The sequence below is a fragment of the Echinops telfairi genome, unplaced genomic scaffold, assembly GCF_000313985.2.
Source record: "Echinops telfairi isolate 266 unplaced genomic scaffold, ASM31398v2 ScPeMD7_30;HRSCAF=105, whole genome shotgun sequence".
Classification (NCBI taxonomy): domain Eukaryota; kingdom Metazoa; phylum Chordata; class Mammalia; order Afrosoricida; family Tenrecidae; genus Echinops; species Echinops telfairi.
Genome location: NW_022103927.1, coordinates 2,894,756 through 2,915,169, shown reverse-complemented (window position 1 = coordinate 2,915,169; position 20,414 = coordinate 2,894,756). Strand labels below are relative to the sequence as shown.

The 20,414-nt window shown below is 42.1% G+C and overlaps 1 protein-coding gene across 1 annotated transcript; it reads left to right on the top strand.

The window, feature by feature from the left end:
• The first annotated feature begins 2,697 nt into the window (after positions 1 to 2,697).
• ZNF333 (zinc finger protein 333) lies at positions 2,698 to 16,575 on the top strand. The gene is made up of 8 exons (XM_045289725.1): positions 2,698 to 2,763; positions 5,912 to 5,953; positions 8,538 to 8,619; positions 12,091 to 12,179; positions 12,747 to 12,873; positions 13,288 to 13,398; positions 13,815 to 13,891; positions 14,941 to 16,575. The coding sequence occupies exons 2-8, from the start codon at positions 5,951 to 5,953 to the stop codon at positions 16,036 to 16,038; spliced, it is 1,587 nt and encodes a 528-aa protein (XP_045145660.1). The 5' UTR covers positions 2,698 to 2,763; positions 5,912 to 5,950; the 3' UTR covers positions 16,039 to 16,575.
• Positions 16,576 to 20,414: the final 3,839 nt, after the last annotated feature.

The window sequence follows — 20,414 nt, the reverse complement described above, 5'->3', positions numbered from 1 at the left end:
AATATTACACTAAAATAAATTGGACTCTTTCACTTTTAAGGGATTTTTAGTAACACTTGGAAGATGTCTGGTGCATCAAGTAATGCATTATGCATTACTTCTAAATGTTGGCATATGGCATTATTAAAAAATTCACGTGTTAATGTCAGCATCTATCTCAATTGAAGAGAAGCTGGTGGCAGGAAAGTGTTCTCCATAATCCTAATATCTGCATAGTAATTTACATTTTGTCATGGCAGTGGTCAGTTGTTTATTTGAAGCAACAGGTAGTTTGAGAACATGTCTGCCAAATAACTATGTTTAAATAGCCATCACCTGTCTGCTACTCTTTCTTCAACAAAAATGGTCTGTGAATAAAGTGGGTAGGCCAACTCACAGCTCAATCCTACATCATGTTTGGGTCTACAGCAAAGCACATTAAATATCCCTCCCAATTTGTGACATGGGCTACTAAAATGATGTGTACTCTAGGATCAAGACTAACTAAAATGAATGATTTCTACCTGTTTTATTACATTCTTAAGATTCTAAGTATTCCTTTTGATTTCAATGATAATCCAATGGATTTGTAATTTTAAGTCTAATTTCATAAATTAATTTAGCTTTCCTTATTTCTTTTTGTTATTGACTTGTAGCTTCCTTCTGTTATGGTCAGATTAGAGGCTTTCACATTTAACTTTTAAAACCTTACTGAAATTTACTTTGTGTCTAAAAATAGTCCGAACCAAACATATGTGCAATGAAGTAGTGTGTGTACTGTGCTACTGTTCAGTGGTGTGCTCTAAGTCTGTTAAGTCCAAATGATTAATGTTATGCAGGTTTTATGTTTCTTTATTCCTTTTTAAAATGGTTCCATCCACCAAAAGGTGGTGCATATAATGTCCTTCTGTGTCTCATAATAAATTTTCACTTAAACTTATTGTCATATATTAACATTGCCACTCCTGTTTGCTTTGTATTACTGCTTACTTGCGATGTCAAGTATCTCCACCCCCACTTTAATCTATTTATGCACCTGTGCTTAAAGTGTGCCCTTGTCATCTAGACGTGCCGTATTTGTAGTCCAGTCTACTACTGTTTCTTGACTAGCATATCATTCATTTGTATTCATTGCAATTAATTATCAATAGAGAAGAATTTACTTCAAACATTTTGTTAAATATTCCCCACACCCCCTCTCCTGGTGAGATTGATGGCTTCTTTGTTCTCTACCTTCAAAGCTGTTATTTTTAGGACTATATTTTTCCCTTTGTTATTATTTGATAACTTTTATTGCCAAATAACTTAAATTCCCTTTAATATCTTAAAGTTCTCTTATTTATACCAATCTTCTCCATTTTATTTTTATGTTATTGGCAATTACAATTGTACAACCCAGATCCCCCATCTCATTGTAAATTTATTATATGATTCTGGGCTTTAGCGCCATCTTGTTAGAAACCTCCAAACCATGAGAGCCAAGTGGAGGAAGAAGAGAATGCGCAGAATGAAGCGCAAGAGAAGAAAGATGAGGCAGAGGTTCAAGTAAAGCAACCGGGTACCCCTCAGAAGCCACAGCTGCAGGAATATGGAGTGCCTGAGGCCAGGACGCTGCTACAAGCTGGTGCTACCCACCATCTTTGCATCTTGATCAACCTAACCAGTCTGGCTTTGATCCTTTGCCCAGACCGAAGACATTCTGGACTAGTCTTAGCTGAATAAAAAAATTATTATATGTATTCAGGTGGTTGTTTAGTGTCAACACTGCTTTTTTTCTGGGTCTTGCAAGATTGCTGCCTTTGTCAGAGTGCAGTGTTAGCACATCACTGTCTACTTGAGGAAAGTGTGTAAGTGTTTCTTCTCTGATGCGTTTCTGTCTTACACAGGTCCAGCTTTCAGTTTGCACCTTATAAAGAATATGAAGGAACTTACTACAGCGGTTGTTTCTGGTGAGGACAACTGAGAGATGGAATGAGACCGTGTTTGAACGTTCCGTATGTGCATTTATCTGTACGATGTAATTTAAAAAATTCAAGAACTGAAAAAAAAAATTTAAGAACTGAAGGGAGTCAGATCTATCGTCTTAGGAGGATTTCCACATCTTATTCTTAGCGATCAAAGTAAATTGTAGAAGAAATGATCTATTCATCCTATTTTTAAAAGAAATAAAAAATTCCTCTTTCATACCCACTCTCCCCCCATTCCAAACTGAATTTCGGGTATGTTTTTGTAGGGAATTGGCTTAGCACGGAGAAAGCCAAGAGAAAAACACAGAGAACTCAAGACGTGTCAGCGAGGCGCCGCCCCGTGCCCTCCCGCCCTCATTTCTCAGGCCTCGCCTCTCAGCCCCACCCCCACCCGCCCTTCGGCACAAGCCTCGATTTCCAGGCCTGGGCTGACCCTATCCCTCTGGGATGGAAACGAGATAGTTTCCTGCCGAGACTGGATAAAAAGGGGCCGTCGCCGCTGGACTTTTCTGCCGCCCTGGCGGTTCAGAGCCCTCCGGGCCCCGAGCGCTGTGACCGGTCACTTCCGCTCCCGGCGGTGCGAACCGGAAACGGAAGTGCACGACAGGAGAGGGCGGAGGTGGCGAGGGGGCTACGCGGGGCCGCCGCGGGACTGCTTCCGGTCCGCGTGCAGGTGTGGGCCGGGCCCGCGGGCGGGCGAGGCGGGGCCAGAGGGCGGCCGACTAGCGTCTTCCCCACGGTTGTCACTGGCCGGGGTGGGGCTCGCACCGCTCGGACCCCGCGGCCGAGACGACCCCGCGCTATCCCTCGCCCTCAGGTACCTCCTCCCTGCCGGGACTGTCATCCTTTCGATAGGGAAGTCGCGGGAATACAGTCCAGGTCTGTCGCATCCATTAGGAGGGTAACACGAATGGGCCCCCCATAACTCACCTGGGGCTAATCCTAAGTGTGGAAGGGAGGAAACGGCCGCATAAGGCCGTCAAGGTCTGCTTTCCTGATCACTCGGGGCTCCCCAAGACGCTTAAAGTGTCTTCGAACTTCTGGCCCTGGGAACACTTAGCCCAATCCTCTCAGGCCCTCTTCAACTCTGGTATGGATAGGGAAACTGCAGCCAGAGGACCCTCCCTCCCCTCCCTCCCTTATGCAACATAACCTTTTATTCGTACATCCACATTTTTATTGTGAGATTTAGTATTATCCGCTGTTATAAATGGAAAGTTAGGTCTGGGTCTGTGGTCAAATGGCTTGAGTGGCTTGTGGGGAGTGGGAGGGGGTAAAAGCACTGTCAAGGGATGAATTTGTGATAGGCATTTTTGGGGACAGAGAATTTGAACACCCTTAGCAGCTCTGGGTGGGAGAAAGATGGGGCTTTCTACTCCCATAATGAGTTATAGTCTCGGAAACCCACAGGGGCAGGTCTCCCTTGTCCTATGGGGTTGTTATGAGTCGTCATAGACTTGACATTGAACTGTGAATCACAAGGTCTGCCGTTCAACTCCCCACTCCCCCTGCTCAGTGGGAGGAAGATGAAGCTTTCTGTAAAGATTTGCAGCCCAGGAAACCCTCAGGAGCAATTCTACTCCGTTAGAGTTCCCATGAACCAGAATGAAGTTGATTTCAGTGAGTTGGGTTTGAGCTAACTTTAGTTACAGGAACTTTGGTGATGTAATAAGTTCAATGTTGGCCTAACCAAAGGTCAGTGGTTTAAAGTCATGAGCTACTCTGTGGGAGAAAAATAAGGTTCCCTCTCTCGTCCCCCACCTCCACCTATACAACCTCATCAACTCTATGTAAGGGTTTTTCTGAGTCAGAATAGACTCCAGGCTATGTTATTATTTTTTGTTCTTTAGTTTAGGCTACTTTCCCTTTGTAGTTGCACCAGGTACCATATGACCCACAATCCTGATAAGCTTCCTTTCTGGCTCTTTAAAAAAAAAAGGCTGATCCCTGATCTGTAAAGCACTTTACATGTGTCACACACTGCGCTGGGGCTGGGAATGAAGTCCTGGAAAACTGAACACAGGTCTGGATGAGAGAGGAGAGAGGTTAAAAACACCTAGATGAATAGATAAAAGGATGAGGATGGAAGGGGATGATGGCAGGTCTTAGCGATATGAGAAAATGTAAGAGGAGCAAGAGACTTTTAATTTTTATTGAGAGGAACCAGTGGGAATTAGCAGGGGCGAAGGTTTGAAAAAGAGGCCTGGTGGCGTAGTGGGTTACGCATTGCTAGCCCAAAGGTCGGCAGTTGAAACCACTAGTTGCTCCCTGAGCGAGAGATGAGGCTTTCTCGCCCTGTGAAAACAGTCTCTGACGCTCTGGTGGTGTAGTGGTTATGTGTGGGCTGCTTACCCCAAGGCCACCAGTTGGAAACCATCAGCTGCTCCTCACGAGAAAGATGAGGCTTTCTACTCCCATGAAGAGTTCCAGTCTCGGAAGCCCATGGGGCGGTTTTGTCGTCTGGTGGGGTTGCTGTCAGTTGGAACAAACTCTATCTACAGCAGCGAGTTTTGTTTTGTTTCTTTTGAAACCCAAAGGGGCAGTTTTCCTCTGTTCGGTAGGATGGATCTAGTGCGTTGGAATTGATTCGATGGCAGTGGGTTTGGTTTTTGGTTAAAGTCTGAAAAGGAGCTGTGGTAGTTAAGTACTCTACTGAAAGGTCAGCGGTTTGAATCCACTAGGCACTCCTTGGGAGAAAGGTATGGCAGGTGGCTTCCATGAAGGTTCAGAACACATTATTTTTGAGTTGGTTTTGACTCAGGAACCTTCTAGAACAGACTACTACCTCATAGTGTTTATAAAGGGTATAACCTTGGAAACCCCATGAGGCAGCTCTGTGCTGTCCTATAATATCGCTGAGTCAGAATTGACTCAATAGTAATAGGCTTTCCTCCCCAAACTGCAACCAAAGCAAAGGCCAGGAAGGCTACACCGAAAGGCCACACACAAACGTGAAAATCTGCATGTCATCCATCGCCCGGCAGCCCAAGACACTGAGGCTAAGAAGGCAGCCCAAATACCTTTGGAAGAACACCCTGAGGAGAACTAGGCTCGACCACTGTGTCGTTATCAAGTTCCTCCTGACCACTGAGGCAACATGACGAAGACTGACAGTAACACCCGTGTTCATTGTGGATGTCAAGGCCAATAAGCATCAGATCAAACAGGCTGTGAAGCAACTCCGTGACACTGACATAGCCATGGTCAACACCTTGGGTAGGCCTGATAGGGAGAAGAAGGCACATATTCACCTGGCTCCTGAATATGATGCTTTAGACCAGTGGTTCTCAAACTGTGGGTCGCGACCCCTTTAGGGTCCAAACGACCTGTTCACAGGGGTTGCCTGATTCATAACAGTAGTAACATTACAGTTATGAAGTAGCAACAAAAATAATTTATGGTTGGGGGGGTCACCTCAACACGAGGTGTTGCACATGAAGGGTTGCGACATTGGGAAGGTTGAGAACCACTGCTTTAGACATTGCCAAACAAAATTGGAATCATCTAAACTCCATCTGGCTAATGCCCAATATAAACTTTTCCAATACAAAGAAAAAAACGGCCATGGGATTTTACATTGGTCAGAAATAAGGGAGACACAGCTTTGATTCTTGGCCAGTGTACTTCATGGGCAACCACCGCCCATTTGTCGGCGGGCGCTTGCTTGTGGCTATGATGCTGAACAGGTCTCAGCAGAGCTTCCAGCCTAAGATGGACTAGAAAGAAAGGCCTGGAGAATCTACTTCCAAGAATCAGCCAGTGCAAGCTCTGTGGATCGGAGTGGCTCATTCTGTAACAGAGCATGGGGATGGTGCCGCACCACACAGTGCATTTTGTTTTACTGTGTATAAGATCACTGTGAGTTAGGGGCATACTCAGTGGTGGATAACAATATAGATTTTTAGCCGGTCTGCCTTTGCTTCCAGTCTTGTCCTTGTTTTACCATTGTCTCTCTTCTGTTGCAGGAGGTCACCTGCCGAGACCTCTCAGCCCGGGTGTGTGTCATGGTGAGTGCGTTGGGAGGCTCTGGATGGTTGGGAATAATGAGGTACTCTGAACTGTGCCCTCTTCTCTGTCTGTGTCCCCAACAGAAGAAAAAAGGGGAAGGGGAATATGGAGTTTCCTCAGGCCTGCCCCAGAATATCTTTTAGAAGGGCCTGGAAGGAGCAGGAATGGTGCCCTGAAGGCAGATCCTAGGCTTTGTATTTAATTCTGGCATCTGTATTCAGATAGGCTGCGACAGAGCTCCTCTGGAGAAAACCCCTAGCCATCTTTTGTGACATCTATTGAAAACCACACATGGCTGTATTAATTTCATGAGAAAAAAAATCATCTTATAGGACTATCAGGACATTATCACCCCTCCCTCCTCCAAATAAATAGTCATTTTTTGGTATCCTCTGATACTCAATTCGTGATCATACTGCCTCAGTTGTCAGAAAAATACATTGCATAGTTTTAATTAATGACCCAAACAAGTTTTCCACATTTGGATTTACAAAAGCAACCACTTTAAAGGGTTAGTTAATAAGCTACTTATGTTTCTATCATTGTAGAGAAGTTCTCATCCCATCTCTCCTTTTCCACATATTCCTCAGAGGCAAGACACGTGAGATTTCTTAACCTGTACTTTGGACATGTTGTTAGGAGAGACCAGTCCCTGGAGGAGGACATCAGGCTTGGTAAAATAGAGGGGCAGCGAAAAAGAGGAAGGCCCTCAATAAGATACAGTGGCTGCGACAATGGGCTCAAGCAAAGGAACGGTTGTGAGGATGGCGCAGGACTGGGCCGTGTTTTGTTCTGTTGTACGTAAGGCCTTTATGGGTCGGAGCCCACTTGATGGCACCTAACAACAGCAGCAGCAGCTGCAACAGCAACAACAATAACAACAACTTAGCAACAGCAATAACAACAGCTTATTGCTGAGCATGTTTTGGATAAGATGCCCCCTGCCAAATATGTATTAAAATCCCTAAAATCCACTGCCACTGAGTCCATTCTGACTCATAGTGACCCTATATAGGGTTTCCTAGACTGTAAATCTTTATGGGAACAGTCAGCTTCACCATTGTGACAAAGAGCAGCTAGTAGGTTTGAACTACTGATCTTTTGGTTAGTAGCCCAACACCTAACCCTTAGAGCCACAAGACCTTATGTGTTAGAATGCTAATCTCTACTTGTGGGTACAGTGACTCTGTATTCATCTTTTGTTGCTTTTTGTATTGTACAATATTTTGCCCAAAGAATCCTTCAATATTGTAACTACAGGCCTGAACTTTTTCTTTAGTTCCTTCAACTTGAGAAATGCTAATTGTGTTCTTCCCTTTTGATTTGTAACTCCCAAGTTTTTGCACCTTTCATTATAATACTTTATTTTGTTTTCTCAAGCCTCCTTTTTTGAAATTTTCTGTTCAACTATTTTACGTCATCATTTCTCCTTCTATTAACTTTCCAAAAATGAAAACAAATTCACTGCCATTGATTTGATGCTGGCTCATCAAATAGGACAGGCCAGAACTGCCCTTTAGGTTTCCAAGACTAACTCTTTATCGGAGTAGAAAGCCTCATCTTTCTCCCAAGTTGTCATTTGGTGGTTTTGAACTTATGATCTTGTGGTTAGCAGCCCAATGTGTAGCCACTTCACCACCAGGCTCCTATTACCAGCCCCCCACTATTAAGCACCTGTGAAAGCTGGACACTGAGTTCCCTGGCCCCCTGGCAGATGAGCTGAAGGGGCAATGGCTTCCATGATCTCGCCCCTCCTATCTACCAGCAAACTCTGCCAGCTTTGCATGCAAGATATCGCCTACCAATGACAGTCCTCCCTGTCCCTGATGCGCCCAGTGTGTCCAGGATCCCTGTTCAGCTCTTTCTTGCACTGCAAGGAATGCCTTGCCCAATTCTTGCTTTTACTCAATGCCAAAGGATCCCTGAGAAATTCAAGTCAGGTGTAACCCTTAGAGCAGTAGTTCTCAACCTTCCTAATGCCGCGACCCTTTAATACAGTTCCTCATGGTGTGGTGACCCTCCCCCCAACCATAAAATTATTTTTGTTGCTACTTCATAACTGTAATTTTGCTACTGTTATGAATTGGGCAACCCCTATGAAAGGGTCGTTCGACCCCCAAAGGGGTCGTGACCCACAGGTTGAGAACCGCTGCCTTAGAGAAAGCAGTGCTGTTCTAGGGAAATTCAAGTTACTCTCTGGACGTAGCGTAGTGCTTCCTTCTGGGAACTACTCAACCAACCTCACTCCCTCCATTCCCGTAACTTTTCCTGCTGCCTGGCAGCTGGCCTAACTGTTCATCCCTGCAGCTTTACTCCAGCGTTTTCTCCACGGTGGCTCCCCTGCTGCTGGCAGCCACTTTATCCTGGACACTCCCCATCTCATTTTGGAACTAAGATTCTATCACAGTGATTTGTTTAATATAGTCAAGCAGTAGGTAAGTCTCATCACGGTAAATGGGATGCCCCTTTTATGGGTACATTCCCCAGAGCAGAGTCATTGTGCAAATTCAATGAGGGTATATGGGTGTGAGCGGAATCCCATAGCTTTATGGCTCTAATCAGAACCTCCGTCACTCTGTCTAGGTTCCAAAGGTGCCCGTGCTGACCCAGAGGTGGGCAGTGCCTGTGCTGGACCTCTCCAACCCAGGGTTGTCCAGTTCCGCTGGTGAGTGAGTGCTCTTGATTGTGGGCCGCCGTCTTCCTGTTATGCACCAAACACACTCTCCCCTTCCATTTACCCTGATTGTAGGCATTGTGTGGCATCATCAGGTGATACATATAAAGACATCTCTTGTTACTTATGTATATGGGGGTACCTCTGTGTCCTGGTACTGCTGCTATTACAGATACATCACAAGTGGGTGACTTTAAGAAACAAATTTTCTCACAGTTCCGGAGGTTAGAAGTCTGGATTCAGGGTGCTGTCGACTGATGGGGGAGATCCTTGTCTGAGCTTCTCAGGGGTTCCCAGTGACCCCTGCAGAGCTCCACGTGGCCCCTTGCTCGCTCCTGTACAGATTGCAGCAGTGGAAACCTGGCTGTATTAGGGTCATTTTTAGGTTTTTAACTCCAGGTCTTCATACATTTCATCTTAATACTTTGTCTTCTCGAGCTGCTCTTTGAAATATTTTGTTCAGCTCGTACTCAATCATTTCTTCCATTTGCTTTAGCTTCTCTGTGAGCAAGAGCTAGTTTCAGCGTCACCTCTGACATCCATTTTGTTATTTTCTTTCTCTCTTGTCTTTTTAAACCCTTGGTTTTCTTTCTATCATGTTCTCGATGTTTTCTTACAACTCATCTTTCTTTTTTGTGCTCAATGCATTAAATCGGTTCTTGTGATGTCTTCTAAATTCAGGTAGGATATACTCAAGGTCGTATTTTCACTCTTGTGGACTGTTTAAATTTCTCAGCTTCCACCGGATGTTTATATGAACCATTGAGGGATGTTGCACAGTTGGCCCCTAGCCTTGTTTTGGCTACTGGTGTTGACTCCTCTATGGTTTCCCCTCACAGACGTAGTCAGTTTATTTCTGTGTGTTCTGTTAGGTAACACCCACATGTATAGTTAGTATTTATGTTCTTGAAAAGACATCAGACCGTGTAGGACATGAAAAAATAATAGTAATTTATAAAATCAAGGGTTCGTGAGAGAGGGAGGGTGGGGGAAGGAGGGTAAAAAATGAGCTGATACCAAGGCCTGTTTTGAGAATGATGATGGCAACAAATGTACAAATGTGCTTGACACAAATGGATGGATGTATGGATTGTGATCAGAGTTGTACGAGCCCCCAATAAAATGATTAAAAAAAAGTGTTTGCAATGTAGATGTAGTTAGTCTTACAAAATTCTATCATGTTATCTGCAATGTCATTTCTATTACCAAGGCCAAAATTTCCAACTACTGATTCTTCCTCTTTGTTTCCAACTTTCACATGCCAGTTACCGGTAATTATTTATGCATCTTGATTGCATATTTGATCCATTCCAGATGCAGATGTTGGTAGAATTATTCATCAGTGGATTTAGCGGGTGAGTGCTTTTAGTGGTTGGTACAGACATTGGAGTACAGGATAGTTGTCTTAACTGATTTTCCTTGTAGGCATATAGATACTATCCTATCACAGACATCAATATACTTCAAAATGGAGCTTGAAATGATTTTTGATGATGTACAGGGATTAGAATTTATACCATACATTTTTGGGGGGGACCTTATTCTATCCATAACAGAAGATGTAATGTAGGAATTAGTCACTGTGGTAATAGGGAGCAAGGAGAAGGGGTAGAGGTGAATACTAAGTATAGAGATGTCATCAGTGATTTAAAAAAATTGTTGGTGTGTACAGGATTGCTTAAGGTGAGATTTCTGATCTGATCAGCCGTATGCAGGGTTGTAACTTCCTGAGATTGGGGACAGCTTGGTAAGAGCAGACTTTGGGAAGAAGGTAGTAAACTTAATGGGACTAAATGCCATAAAGTTTCCTCAGATAGGCAAGTGGAGATATTTGAGCTGATAGTGGTATATTAATTTTTTAGGGCTGCTGTAACAAAGCACCTCAAGCACCTTAAAATGACAGAAATTAAAATACAGAAACAAAACCCTCTAGAAATGTATCCTTTCATAGTTCTTGAAGCCAGGATTTCAACATGAAGTGTCAGTAGAATGAGTTACTTATCGGAGTTCTGAGAGAATATTTATACCATACCTCTCTCCTAGCTTCTGGTGATCGCTGGCCATCCTTAGTTCCTGGACTTGTAGATCTTTCACTCCACTCTGACCATCTTGTCTCTGTATTTCCCCGTGTGTCTCTTCTCTGTTTTAAAGATATCAGTAATATAGGATTTAGGTTCACTGTACTGTAGAATGACCTCATACTAACTGATAACATTTTCGAAGACCTTCTCTCCAAACAAGGCCACCTACACAAGTGCAAGGGGTTAGACCTTGCACATATCTTTTTTAGAGGGCACATATCAACCCTTAACTGTTGGACATATGGGTCTGGAGTTGAGAAGTGAGAGTCAGCCTGGAAATTATGACCTTGTCAAGTTAGAATTGAGACTCGATGCTTGAGGTCGTGTGAGGTTGCCTGACAGTGCTTACAGTAAAGGGAGAAGAAAGGGAAAGGTCTGCATGGCGAGGTTGCCAACAGCTGATGATGGACTTGACCAAGGAGGATGGCTTGGGATGCGGTCACTGACACCAAGGTACAAGAGGAGGTGTTGTATGACCGGTCACATGAACTGGAGTCTGCACAATGGAAGGGCTCTCTGGTGGTTCTGTTGAGGTGTTGACCTTCAGGAGGTAAGAAGTGAGTCGGTCGTGATGGGATGGACACAGAGGAACACAAAGATAGAACAGCAGCTAGAAGGAGAGATGGGATCAGGGCTTAACTGTGCTCAGGTTTAAATGCCAAGGGAAGAGGTCTGATCAAGAGGGAAAAGTGAAGGTAAGGAGGCCAAGATGGTCAGAGAGTTGCTGGTAAGCCTGCAGTAGGAGAGAGGGAGGATCCCTGATGCTAGTGATTTGAAGGCAGGCAGTAAAGACCCTCTCTCACAATGATCGCTAGTGGTTTATCAGTTCCCTGCTTGGGGTAAGACAGCGGGTCAATACTAGCCCTGCAGAGGAGGACAGAGGAATGGCTGAGTACTCAGATAGGACAAACTGTCCAAGAAACTAAGTCAAAGAAAGGAGATTGTAAAGCCTCAGGATCTCCAGAGTCTGTTAGTAAATTGAGACAATGGCTCCTGTGATTTGTAGTGTGTGTGTGTTCCTTATCTGTAAATTTTGTATAGTACTCTAACCCTCCTGACAAATGTGTGGGTGTGCGTGTGTATAAGTGTGTCTTTGTGTGTATATGTGACTGTGTATGCATGTTGTGTGTGTACCTGTGCGTTTGTAGGTGAATACATGTGTGGATATATATATATACACACACCTGTGTGTGTATGTCTGTGCATGCATGTGTGTATCTTTGTATATGTTCTATGTGTGCTGTGTTTGTACATGTATCTGTGTTTCTTTTGTGTGTGTCTGTATACATACATATAGTTGCTTACATAGCAGGGCAGCTTTCAGGCCATGTGTATGTGCATTGGGCTAGGCATGGGCTCTCACAGCTCCTCCCTTCTTCAGTTCTACCTGCTCAGGACCCAGCCTGGTTCCAGGAGGAGAGCAGAGAAGAAGTAGTGATGGCTACTGGGTTGCTGACCACCTGCTCACAGGTAAGTAAGAAATCTTTTTTGCACCAAAGGATATTGGTATGCCCAAGACTAGTGTCTAGGCTTCTGGGTGTTGGGTTTCTTGTAGGCGGTGTGGGGAAGGCCAGAGAATGTTCACACTCCCTCATTCAGACCCTTCCCAGATGGTTGAGCACTGTGTTCTGCTGATTGTTGGGTGGGGAAATAAAATCGGGATGTGAGCTGTCTGTGTTTCAAAGTCTTCCTGAGCAAACACGTCTCTCACTTACCAAATATTTCTTCTGCTTTAGCATAGTCAGGTCTGCTAGATCCTAGAGCTAGAGGAATACGACTGCAAGGGATTTGTGGCTAGTTGTAGATGGACAAGTTTTTTCATGAAGCAGAGGTCTTTAGAAGTCACATCATTACTCAGACAGTGACAGATAGCAAAGAGCTTTGGTTCTGAGGTTGCGCCAAGGGGTAGGTTCTGGAGCACCACAGAGCTCAGTCTGAACATCCTCTGCATGGTGTCTCCCTTCTTCAGGCTACTGCCCTCTGCGACTGCTGGTGGTATTGATTTGTGATTGAGCTGGGATGGGTGTGATGTTTTAGGAACCGGTAACTTTGGAGGATGTGACTGTGGTGTTTACCCAAGAAGAATGGGTTTTTCTGGACTCTGCCCAGAGAAGTCTGTACAGAGAAGTGATGCTGGAGAACCTCAGGAACATGGCCACAGTGGGTAAGACTGGCCCTATTGCCTCATCTGTACACACATGAGTTCTTGGAACTGTGCTAGTTTGGGAAATAGGGGAAAGAGACATCTTTTGAACATCTTGCCCTTGCAAGCTTACGAGCCTGTGGTTTCATCCATTAACTGATCTGTTTCTTCATGGTTAAATGCTTCCTGGCTTCTCAAGTATGTCCCTGAGGTTGGCCCTGTGTTTCTGGGATTGGAGAGCCTCATCATTCTCTGGGACTCAGTGAGGGAGCTTTTTCAAGAATTTTGACTGTATAGTGGGCGAGTTTTACAGAGTTCCTGTGAGTTCAGGCATATTTATTTTGCTACTGTCATCCTCAGAACGCCTAGAAACTTTAGCCCTAGTTTTATGCAAGGGCACAGACTTCTCACACAGATGTCTCATCCCATGAGCAGGCTCCCAACTCTGCCAACCCAGTTTATTTTCCTCTTGGGGACAAAGAGAAGAGCTGTGGATCACTGAGAAAAGACTCTTTCAAGAAATGTGCCCAGTTAAGCACCAGGCAGGTAAGAATTATAATAGAGAGATGATCTGGTTGCTAGAGGGGAACATGTGGAAATTGTTAATCCAAAAAACATTCCAATGCCTTTGACTGAGAAAACTGGATTGTTTGGTGTGAGTTCCCCTAGAGAATTCTGATATCTTTTTTCTTTCATTAATAGGTAGACAGGTCTATTCCTGGTTCCATGTATGTGTTTTATCTACTTCTCTCCAGTGTAAATTTGTGTTACTGTCCTCTCTCGGTTTCATTTCTAATCATTGTGGAATTCTTGAATGCATTTGAAATTTCTTTCCATAATTAGGGTATTTGAAAACAACAATAACAAAAAAGCCACACATGCATTGTTTAAATTTTTTGGTTACCTAGATCCTACAGTTCCCTTCTCTGTGTTCCTAAATTTTTCATCATAATTTGTTTTAGAACCTCAGCTTCAAAGTCAAGAGTCAGTTCTTAACCAAGATATTGTTTTGGAGATTCCATATACTGGCACAAAAAGGGTAAGGTTCACAGGAATTATTTTTTATTATATTGTTATAGGGGAAATCTGAGACTGCTGTCAGAAAAGTAACACAAGAACACTTAAAGCAATAGAACAGGGTTTCTTGGGACCGTGTCTGTGACTATGTGGTAAGTTTGAGGATTTGGGGACTGATCAAAGAACAGACATGAGAAGCAGTGGCACACATACTTTTTATTGGCTGACATTGGATAAGGTTTCATGACAGGAAATTCCTTCTAGCAAGACACCTAGACACAGTGATGTATGGAGACTTCCCAGATCACCTATAAGGGGATGAGAATAAGAGAACTTCTGGTGGAGAGGAACTTATGTGTTTAGCTGACATCCCTTACTATCAAGGTGATGAGTATCTGGGTCAGAGAGCTCGCAGGGCTGCAGCAGTTTTAAGGTCTTTTATAACAACAGTGTTAGCTTCATATATGGTTAGCAGATGTTGGGAGCAATTTGTCAGGGTCTGTCAAGTGGGTAAGAAGCGCTGTGGTACATTGGCTAAGCACTGATGGCTCACTAAAAGGTTGGTGGTTTGAACTCACTAACTGCTCTTTGGGCGAAAGGGTATTTTGCTTCCATAAAACATTACTACTTTGAAAATTCTGTGGGGCCAGTTTAACTCTGTCTTATATGGCCTCTCTGAGCCCAAATTAGTTGGAAGCAATGTTTGTTTTTATGTCACGTAGGTAGACTTGAAATGGCTAAAATTATGATTATTTGAGTTATATTTAAGACAATTGAATGTGTAAAATTTTTGAGTTTGGCATCAGTGGTTTTTGGGTAATGGTTCTAACCTGTTGTAAATAAAAACGTGGAGATTGTGGTAGACTAATACACAGGGACCATCTCTGGTCTATTTACATATTAGAACAGCATGGGTTGGGGGAAACTAATAGACTAGATCAAGAGTTCTGTACTCACAGAGCTTCTTCAAGTCATCATTTTCATAAATGTTCCTCATGAAGAATTCACATGGGGGAGAATATAAACGCAATAAAGCCTTTATTCTTCACAGTTATCTTTTTTAATCTACAGGAACAACCTCAACCTGGAAGAAAACTCTGTAAATGTAATGAATTTGAGAAACCCTTTAACAGTTTCCAAACACTTTTTCAATGTCAGAGAATCTATACTGGAGATGACCCCTATGGATATAAAGAAAATGGACAGTCTTTTTTCCAGCGCTCTCACCTGTTTATACCTGAGAAAATTTGTAGTTTAGATAAAAGCTATGCATGTAACAAATGTGAGAAATCCTTCAGATATTGCTCTGACCTTACTAGACATGAAAAAACTCACACGTCAGAGAAGTTTTTTGAATGCGAAGAGTGTAGGAAAGCTTTCAAGTATTCCTCAAATCTTCGACGACACATGAGAGTTCATACTGGAGAGAAGCCCTTTGAATGCAATCAATGTGGGAAGACCTTCACAAGGAACTTTAACCTGATTTTGCACCAGAGAAATCATACAGGAGAGAAACCATATGGATGTAAGGATTGTGGGAAAGCTTATAATCAGCCATCATCTCTTAGGAGTCACTTGAGAACGCATACTGGAGAAAAACCCTTTGACTGTGGTCAGTGTGGGAAAGCCTTCAGGGAGCACTCCTCTCTAAAGACACATATGCGGACTCACACTAGAGAGAAGCCTTATGAATGCAACCAGTGTGGGAAACCCTTTCGGACAAGCACTCATCTCAATGTTCACAAGAGGATACACACTGGGGAGAAACTTTATGAATGTGGTACTTGTGGTCAGGTTCTGAGTCGTCTCTCAACTCTTAAGAGTCACATGCGTACTCACACAGGAGAGAAGCCCTATGCATGCCAGGAATGTAGGCGAGCCTTTAGTGAACTCTCATCCCTTAGGAAACACATGAGAACTCACACTGGCAAGAAACCCTACACCTGCCAGGAATGTGGGCGGGCCTTTGGCCAGTCTTCACACCTTACTGTACATGTGAGAACCCATACCTCAGGGAAACCGTATGCATGTAATCAGTGTGAGAAAGCTTTTCGGCATAATTCTTCACTTACTGTGCACAAAAGGACTCACAATGGGAGAGAAAACAGGAGGAATATTGACTTGCCTTTATCAGTGTCACATCCATATGGTGGACCCTTTGCTAATTAAGTTCTAGTTTAAAAAATGTAAATATTTAGGCTATAAATATCCTTAAATTATTTTAGCTACATCATGTTTTGGTACATTTATATATTATTTTAATTCTAAATGTCTTTATTTCCATGGTTACTTGTTCTTTGACTCATGAAGTGTTTGGAATTAAAATTTTGAATGATATATATATATGTCTATATTTTACCCTCTCCTTCCACCCTCCCTCCCTATCTTTTCCCTTACCCCCCACCTTGTTGTAGTGTTCAAAGTCTGCTTCTTTTGGTGTAAAAATGATTTTTTCTTAGCTTTAAAAAAAAAATAACCCTGGTGCCATGCAGTATTTGTCTTTATGAGATTGACTAACTTTACTGAGCATAATGTCTCCCAAATTCCTCCATACCATGACATTTTTGATAGTTATATTATTTTTTAGAGGTGTATAATATTTCATCATAAATATGTATCAGACTGTTCCCCTACAGTCTGGCTTGTTGGTTGTTTCTATCTATTAGTTATTGAAGATAACACTGCAATAAACATGGTGTACATACATCTGTTTGTATTTTTGTTTTTGGCATATACTGAGTGGAAATTGCAAGGTCATGTAGCATTTCTATTTGAATTAAGTTAAGGGAGTGCTTTATTCTTTTCTATAATGGCTGTACAGTTCTGTAATCCCACCAACAATGTATAAATGTTCCAATATCTCATATCTTCTCCAGCATTTTATTTTCTGTTTTAAAAAAAATTGCCATTGGAGCTATGTAAAGTGGTATCTCATTTTTCTCTTAATATGTATTTCTCTTGTAGCTAATTATTGTGAGCATTTCTTTATGTAATTGTTGGCCACCTGGATGTCATCTTTAGTAAATTGTCTATATCTTCTGCCCATTTTTATTTGATTATTTGGGTTCTTAATAGGTGTTGTAGTTTTCTATAGATTTTTTAGAGTATCTCTTTATCTAGTATGTCATTGCCAAAGATTTTTGCCCCTGTCTGTTGGTTCTCTTTTTACTTTTTTGATGAAGTCTTTTGATGTACATAAATGTTATATTTTTAGGAGGCCATAGTTGTCTATTTTGTCTTCTGTAGTGGGGGCATTTTTCTTTATGTTTAGGGGTGTATTTATGCTTTGTATTAGGGCCTTTAAATTTGTCCCTCTGTTTTCATTGGTCCTTTTAGCCCTAGGGTTTAAAGTCTTTAATCCAACTTGAGTTCATTTTTGTATATGATGTGAGGTATAGGTCCTGTTTCATTCCTTTGCAGTATGTCCAGCACCATTTATTAAAAAGATGATCTCTTCCCTATTTAATGTATTTTAATCCTTTATCAAAGACCAGGTGTCTGTAAGTGCTTGGTTTTATTTCTGGATTTTCTGTTCTGGGTCTACATATCTGTCTTTGTACTAATACCACGCTGTTTTGATTACGTGGCTGTATGATAAGTCTGAAATCAGGGAGTGAGAGGCCCATGGGTATATTTTTATTGTTACACCTAACATACAATGAAATGTAAAACAATAGTGTACTGTGTGTGTGTGTCTTGGGACCGTCAAATCTTAGATATTTGTTGAAATTTCTTTTCTTAGTATGACATATACTACTGGTTGCCTCCCCAATTTCCCCTTCTTTACAAAAATGTATGTGTTTTCTTTTTTGTTGTTGCTCAGGTTGGTAATGTGCAGTATTCAAAATCCTTCCCTTCCCAGCCCTCCTTACCACCAAGAGAAGCCATGTCCCTCAGTGCTCGTCAGTATGAGTATGAGAAACCACTGGCTGTGGCTCCTGGGAATGCTGTAGGACAAGAGTGGTTTTCTATAGCTTGGTCCTTCACATCTTGTCTTTTGTAACAACAGGCACAGTGGCCAGAGTGAGAGGAGCTATTGTGTGACCATGAAAGGATGAAAGCCACAGGTTAATGACAGAGTGGCCCAAAGTCACAGATCCTGATTTCCCAGGATACCATCCCTGAGCTGTTTGAGGGGTTTCACAAAATTTGTGGAATAATGGAATTGAAAGATAATGGCATTTCCACATGAACTTTTTGAAACCCCATTTTACTTCTGGTTGCCTTGTTAATGTGGAAAAGTGAAAACAAAATACTTATTGGTAGATGACAACATTTTGGGGGCCAGGGAGTAGGTGATAACGGCAAGGCTGGGACAGTGTTATTACAGCTACATTCTGTTCCTAATTGATTTACTTAGCATATTGTCGGTTTTTAAAAATGCTTCATGTATGGTTGAAATCAAAGTATGTTTTTTTTCATATATACACTACATCAAGCTTCATGTTTTGAATCTGCAAGTTTATAATACTGGTCTGTTGATGTATCATTCACTGAACAAGGTATATTATACTCTCCTACTGTGATTATGAGTTGTTGAAGAATATTTGTAATTATGTCAGTTTTTGAATTTATATATTTTGGAGCAATGTAATTAAATGGATATCTTCCTTTACATTTTCAGCAAATTGTTACTTTTATTCTTTTTCCTTAGAAATTAATATTCAACTATTCATCATCATCATAAAAATATGTATTTAGAGCTTATTATTAATAGAGAGGATACCTCATGACATAGCGGTTAAAGTGGTCAACTGCTAAGTACAAGGTTGGCGGTTTACATCCACCAACTTTTCTACAGGAGAAAGATATGATACCTTGCTTCTGTGAAGATTTACACTTCATGGGCAGTTTTCCTCTGTCCTGTAGTTTCACTAAGTCAGAATTAATTTAGTGACAGTTTTGTTTCTGACTTATTACTAGATAGTTGGGTTTGAATTGTGGTGTTGGCAAAGAATATTACACATGCTGTGGACTGCCATAAGAATAACAAAATGGTCTTAGAAGACATACAACTAGAATGCACCTTAAAAGTGAGTGTGGTGAGATTTACCTTGTTTATTTTGCACGTCATTAGGGAAGACCCATCACTAGAAAAGGACATTGTGTGCAGTTAAGTGGAGGATCAGCTAAAACAAGGAAAACTCTCAAGATTGAAATGATAGCCACAACAGTGGTCTCAAAACATACCAACTATCATGAAGACGGTACAGGACTGGGCAGTGTTTATGTCAGTGTGAATGAGAGTCACTCAGTGGTAGCTAGCAGCATTAACAGTAGCCCCTGCCCTAAGATTTTAGTCCTCACAGTGTTAGTCCTTGAAGTAGTTGCTGTAGTGCTAGCCTCAATATAGAGATGAAGCTGAGACCTAACAAGTTGAGGTAAGTTTCTCATGGTCACCCAGGTAGTAAATGGTAGGGTCATGAGTTGAAGCTAGCTGGTCTGGCTGCAAGGTCTCTGTTTTCTGCCTCCCCTCCCCCCGCTCCCATTCAGTCTCATTCCCTTGGGCTACTCTCCTTTCTTAACCTCTTCCTCCAAGTTCCCTTTTTTATTTAAAAAAATTGATAGATAATGTAACATAAAAGGACATAAAGGAAATTTTCATTTGCTCCTCATCTTTGTCAACAAGTGGTATAATTAGATAGGGTTTATACATTCATCCTGGTAGCATAATGGGTTATAAATTGAACTCTTGAGCTCAGAGTCAACAGTTCAAAACTACCAGCTGCTCTTTTGGAGAAAGCTGATGTTTTCTACTCCCATGAAGATTTGTGACCTTGGGAACCCACAGGGACAGTTCGACTCCTCTGTAGGGTTGGTATTAGTTGGACTCAACTCAAGGGAGTTTGAGATATCCGTTGAACCACCACCTAGATCAAGATGTAAAATATTGTTTTTATTTTAGGTTTTGACTTTCCCCTCCTTACCCAATAACCCTCTCCCAGAGGTAACCACTGTTTCGACTTCTGTCAAATTACTTCTTGTTTTCATAGAGCTGAAGCCATACAGTATGGCTTCTTGTGCCTCTTTGTCTTTTCCCCCCACTTAATACAGGGTTGAGCGTTATATTTATTCCATCTATTGGTAGTTTATTTATTTATTTATTTATTTTGCTATGCAGTATTTGGTTATCTGAAGATATCACAACTAAAACAGTTTATTCTTAAGTTTATGGACAATTAGGTTCTTAACACGTTTTGCTATTATGGACAAAGCTGCTGTGAACGGTCTCATTATGCACCAAGTACTCATTTCTCTTGTTTATAAACCTAGGAGTAGAATCGCTGCATCTTTGGGTAGGTACATCTTTAGTTTTAGTAGATATTGCTGAACAGTTTTCTGCAATAATCGAAACAATTTATACTTCTATAATCGGTGAAGGAAATTTTCATTTGCTCCTTGAGATAGTTTATTGTGCCAGCCTGGTTGATAAACACAAGTGGGATTGGCTGAAGGGCAGAGGGATAGATGGCTTGGTGAGCCTCGCCTTTCTTGTCTCTCGCTCTTTGATCATGGGACCAGTGTGCGGCTGCCTTGCTTGTTCT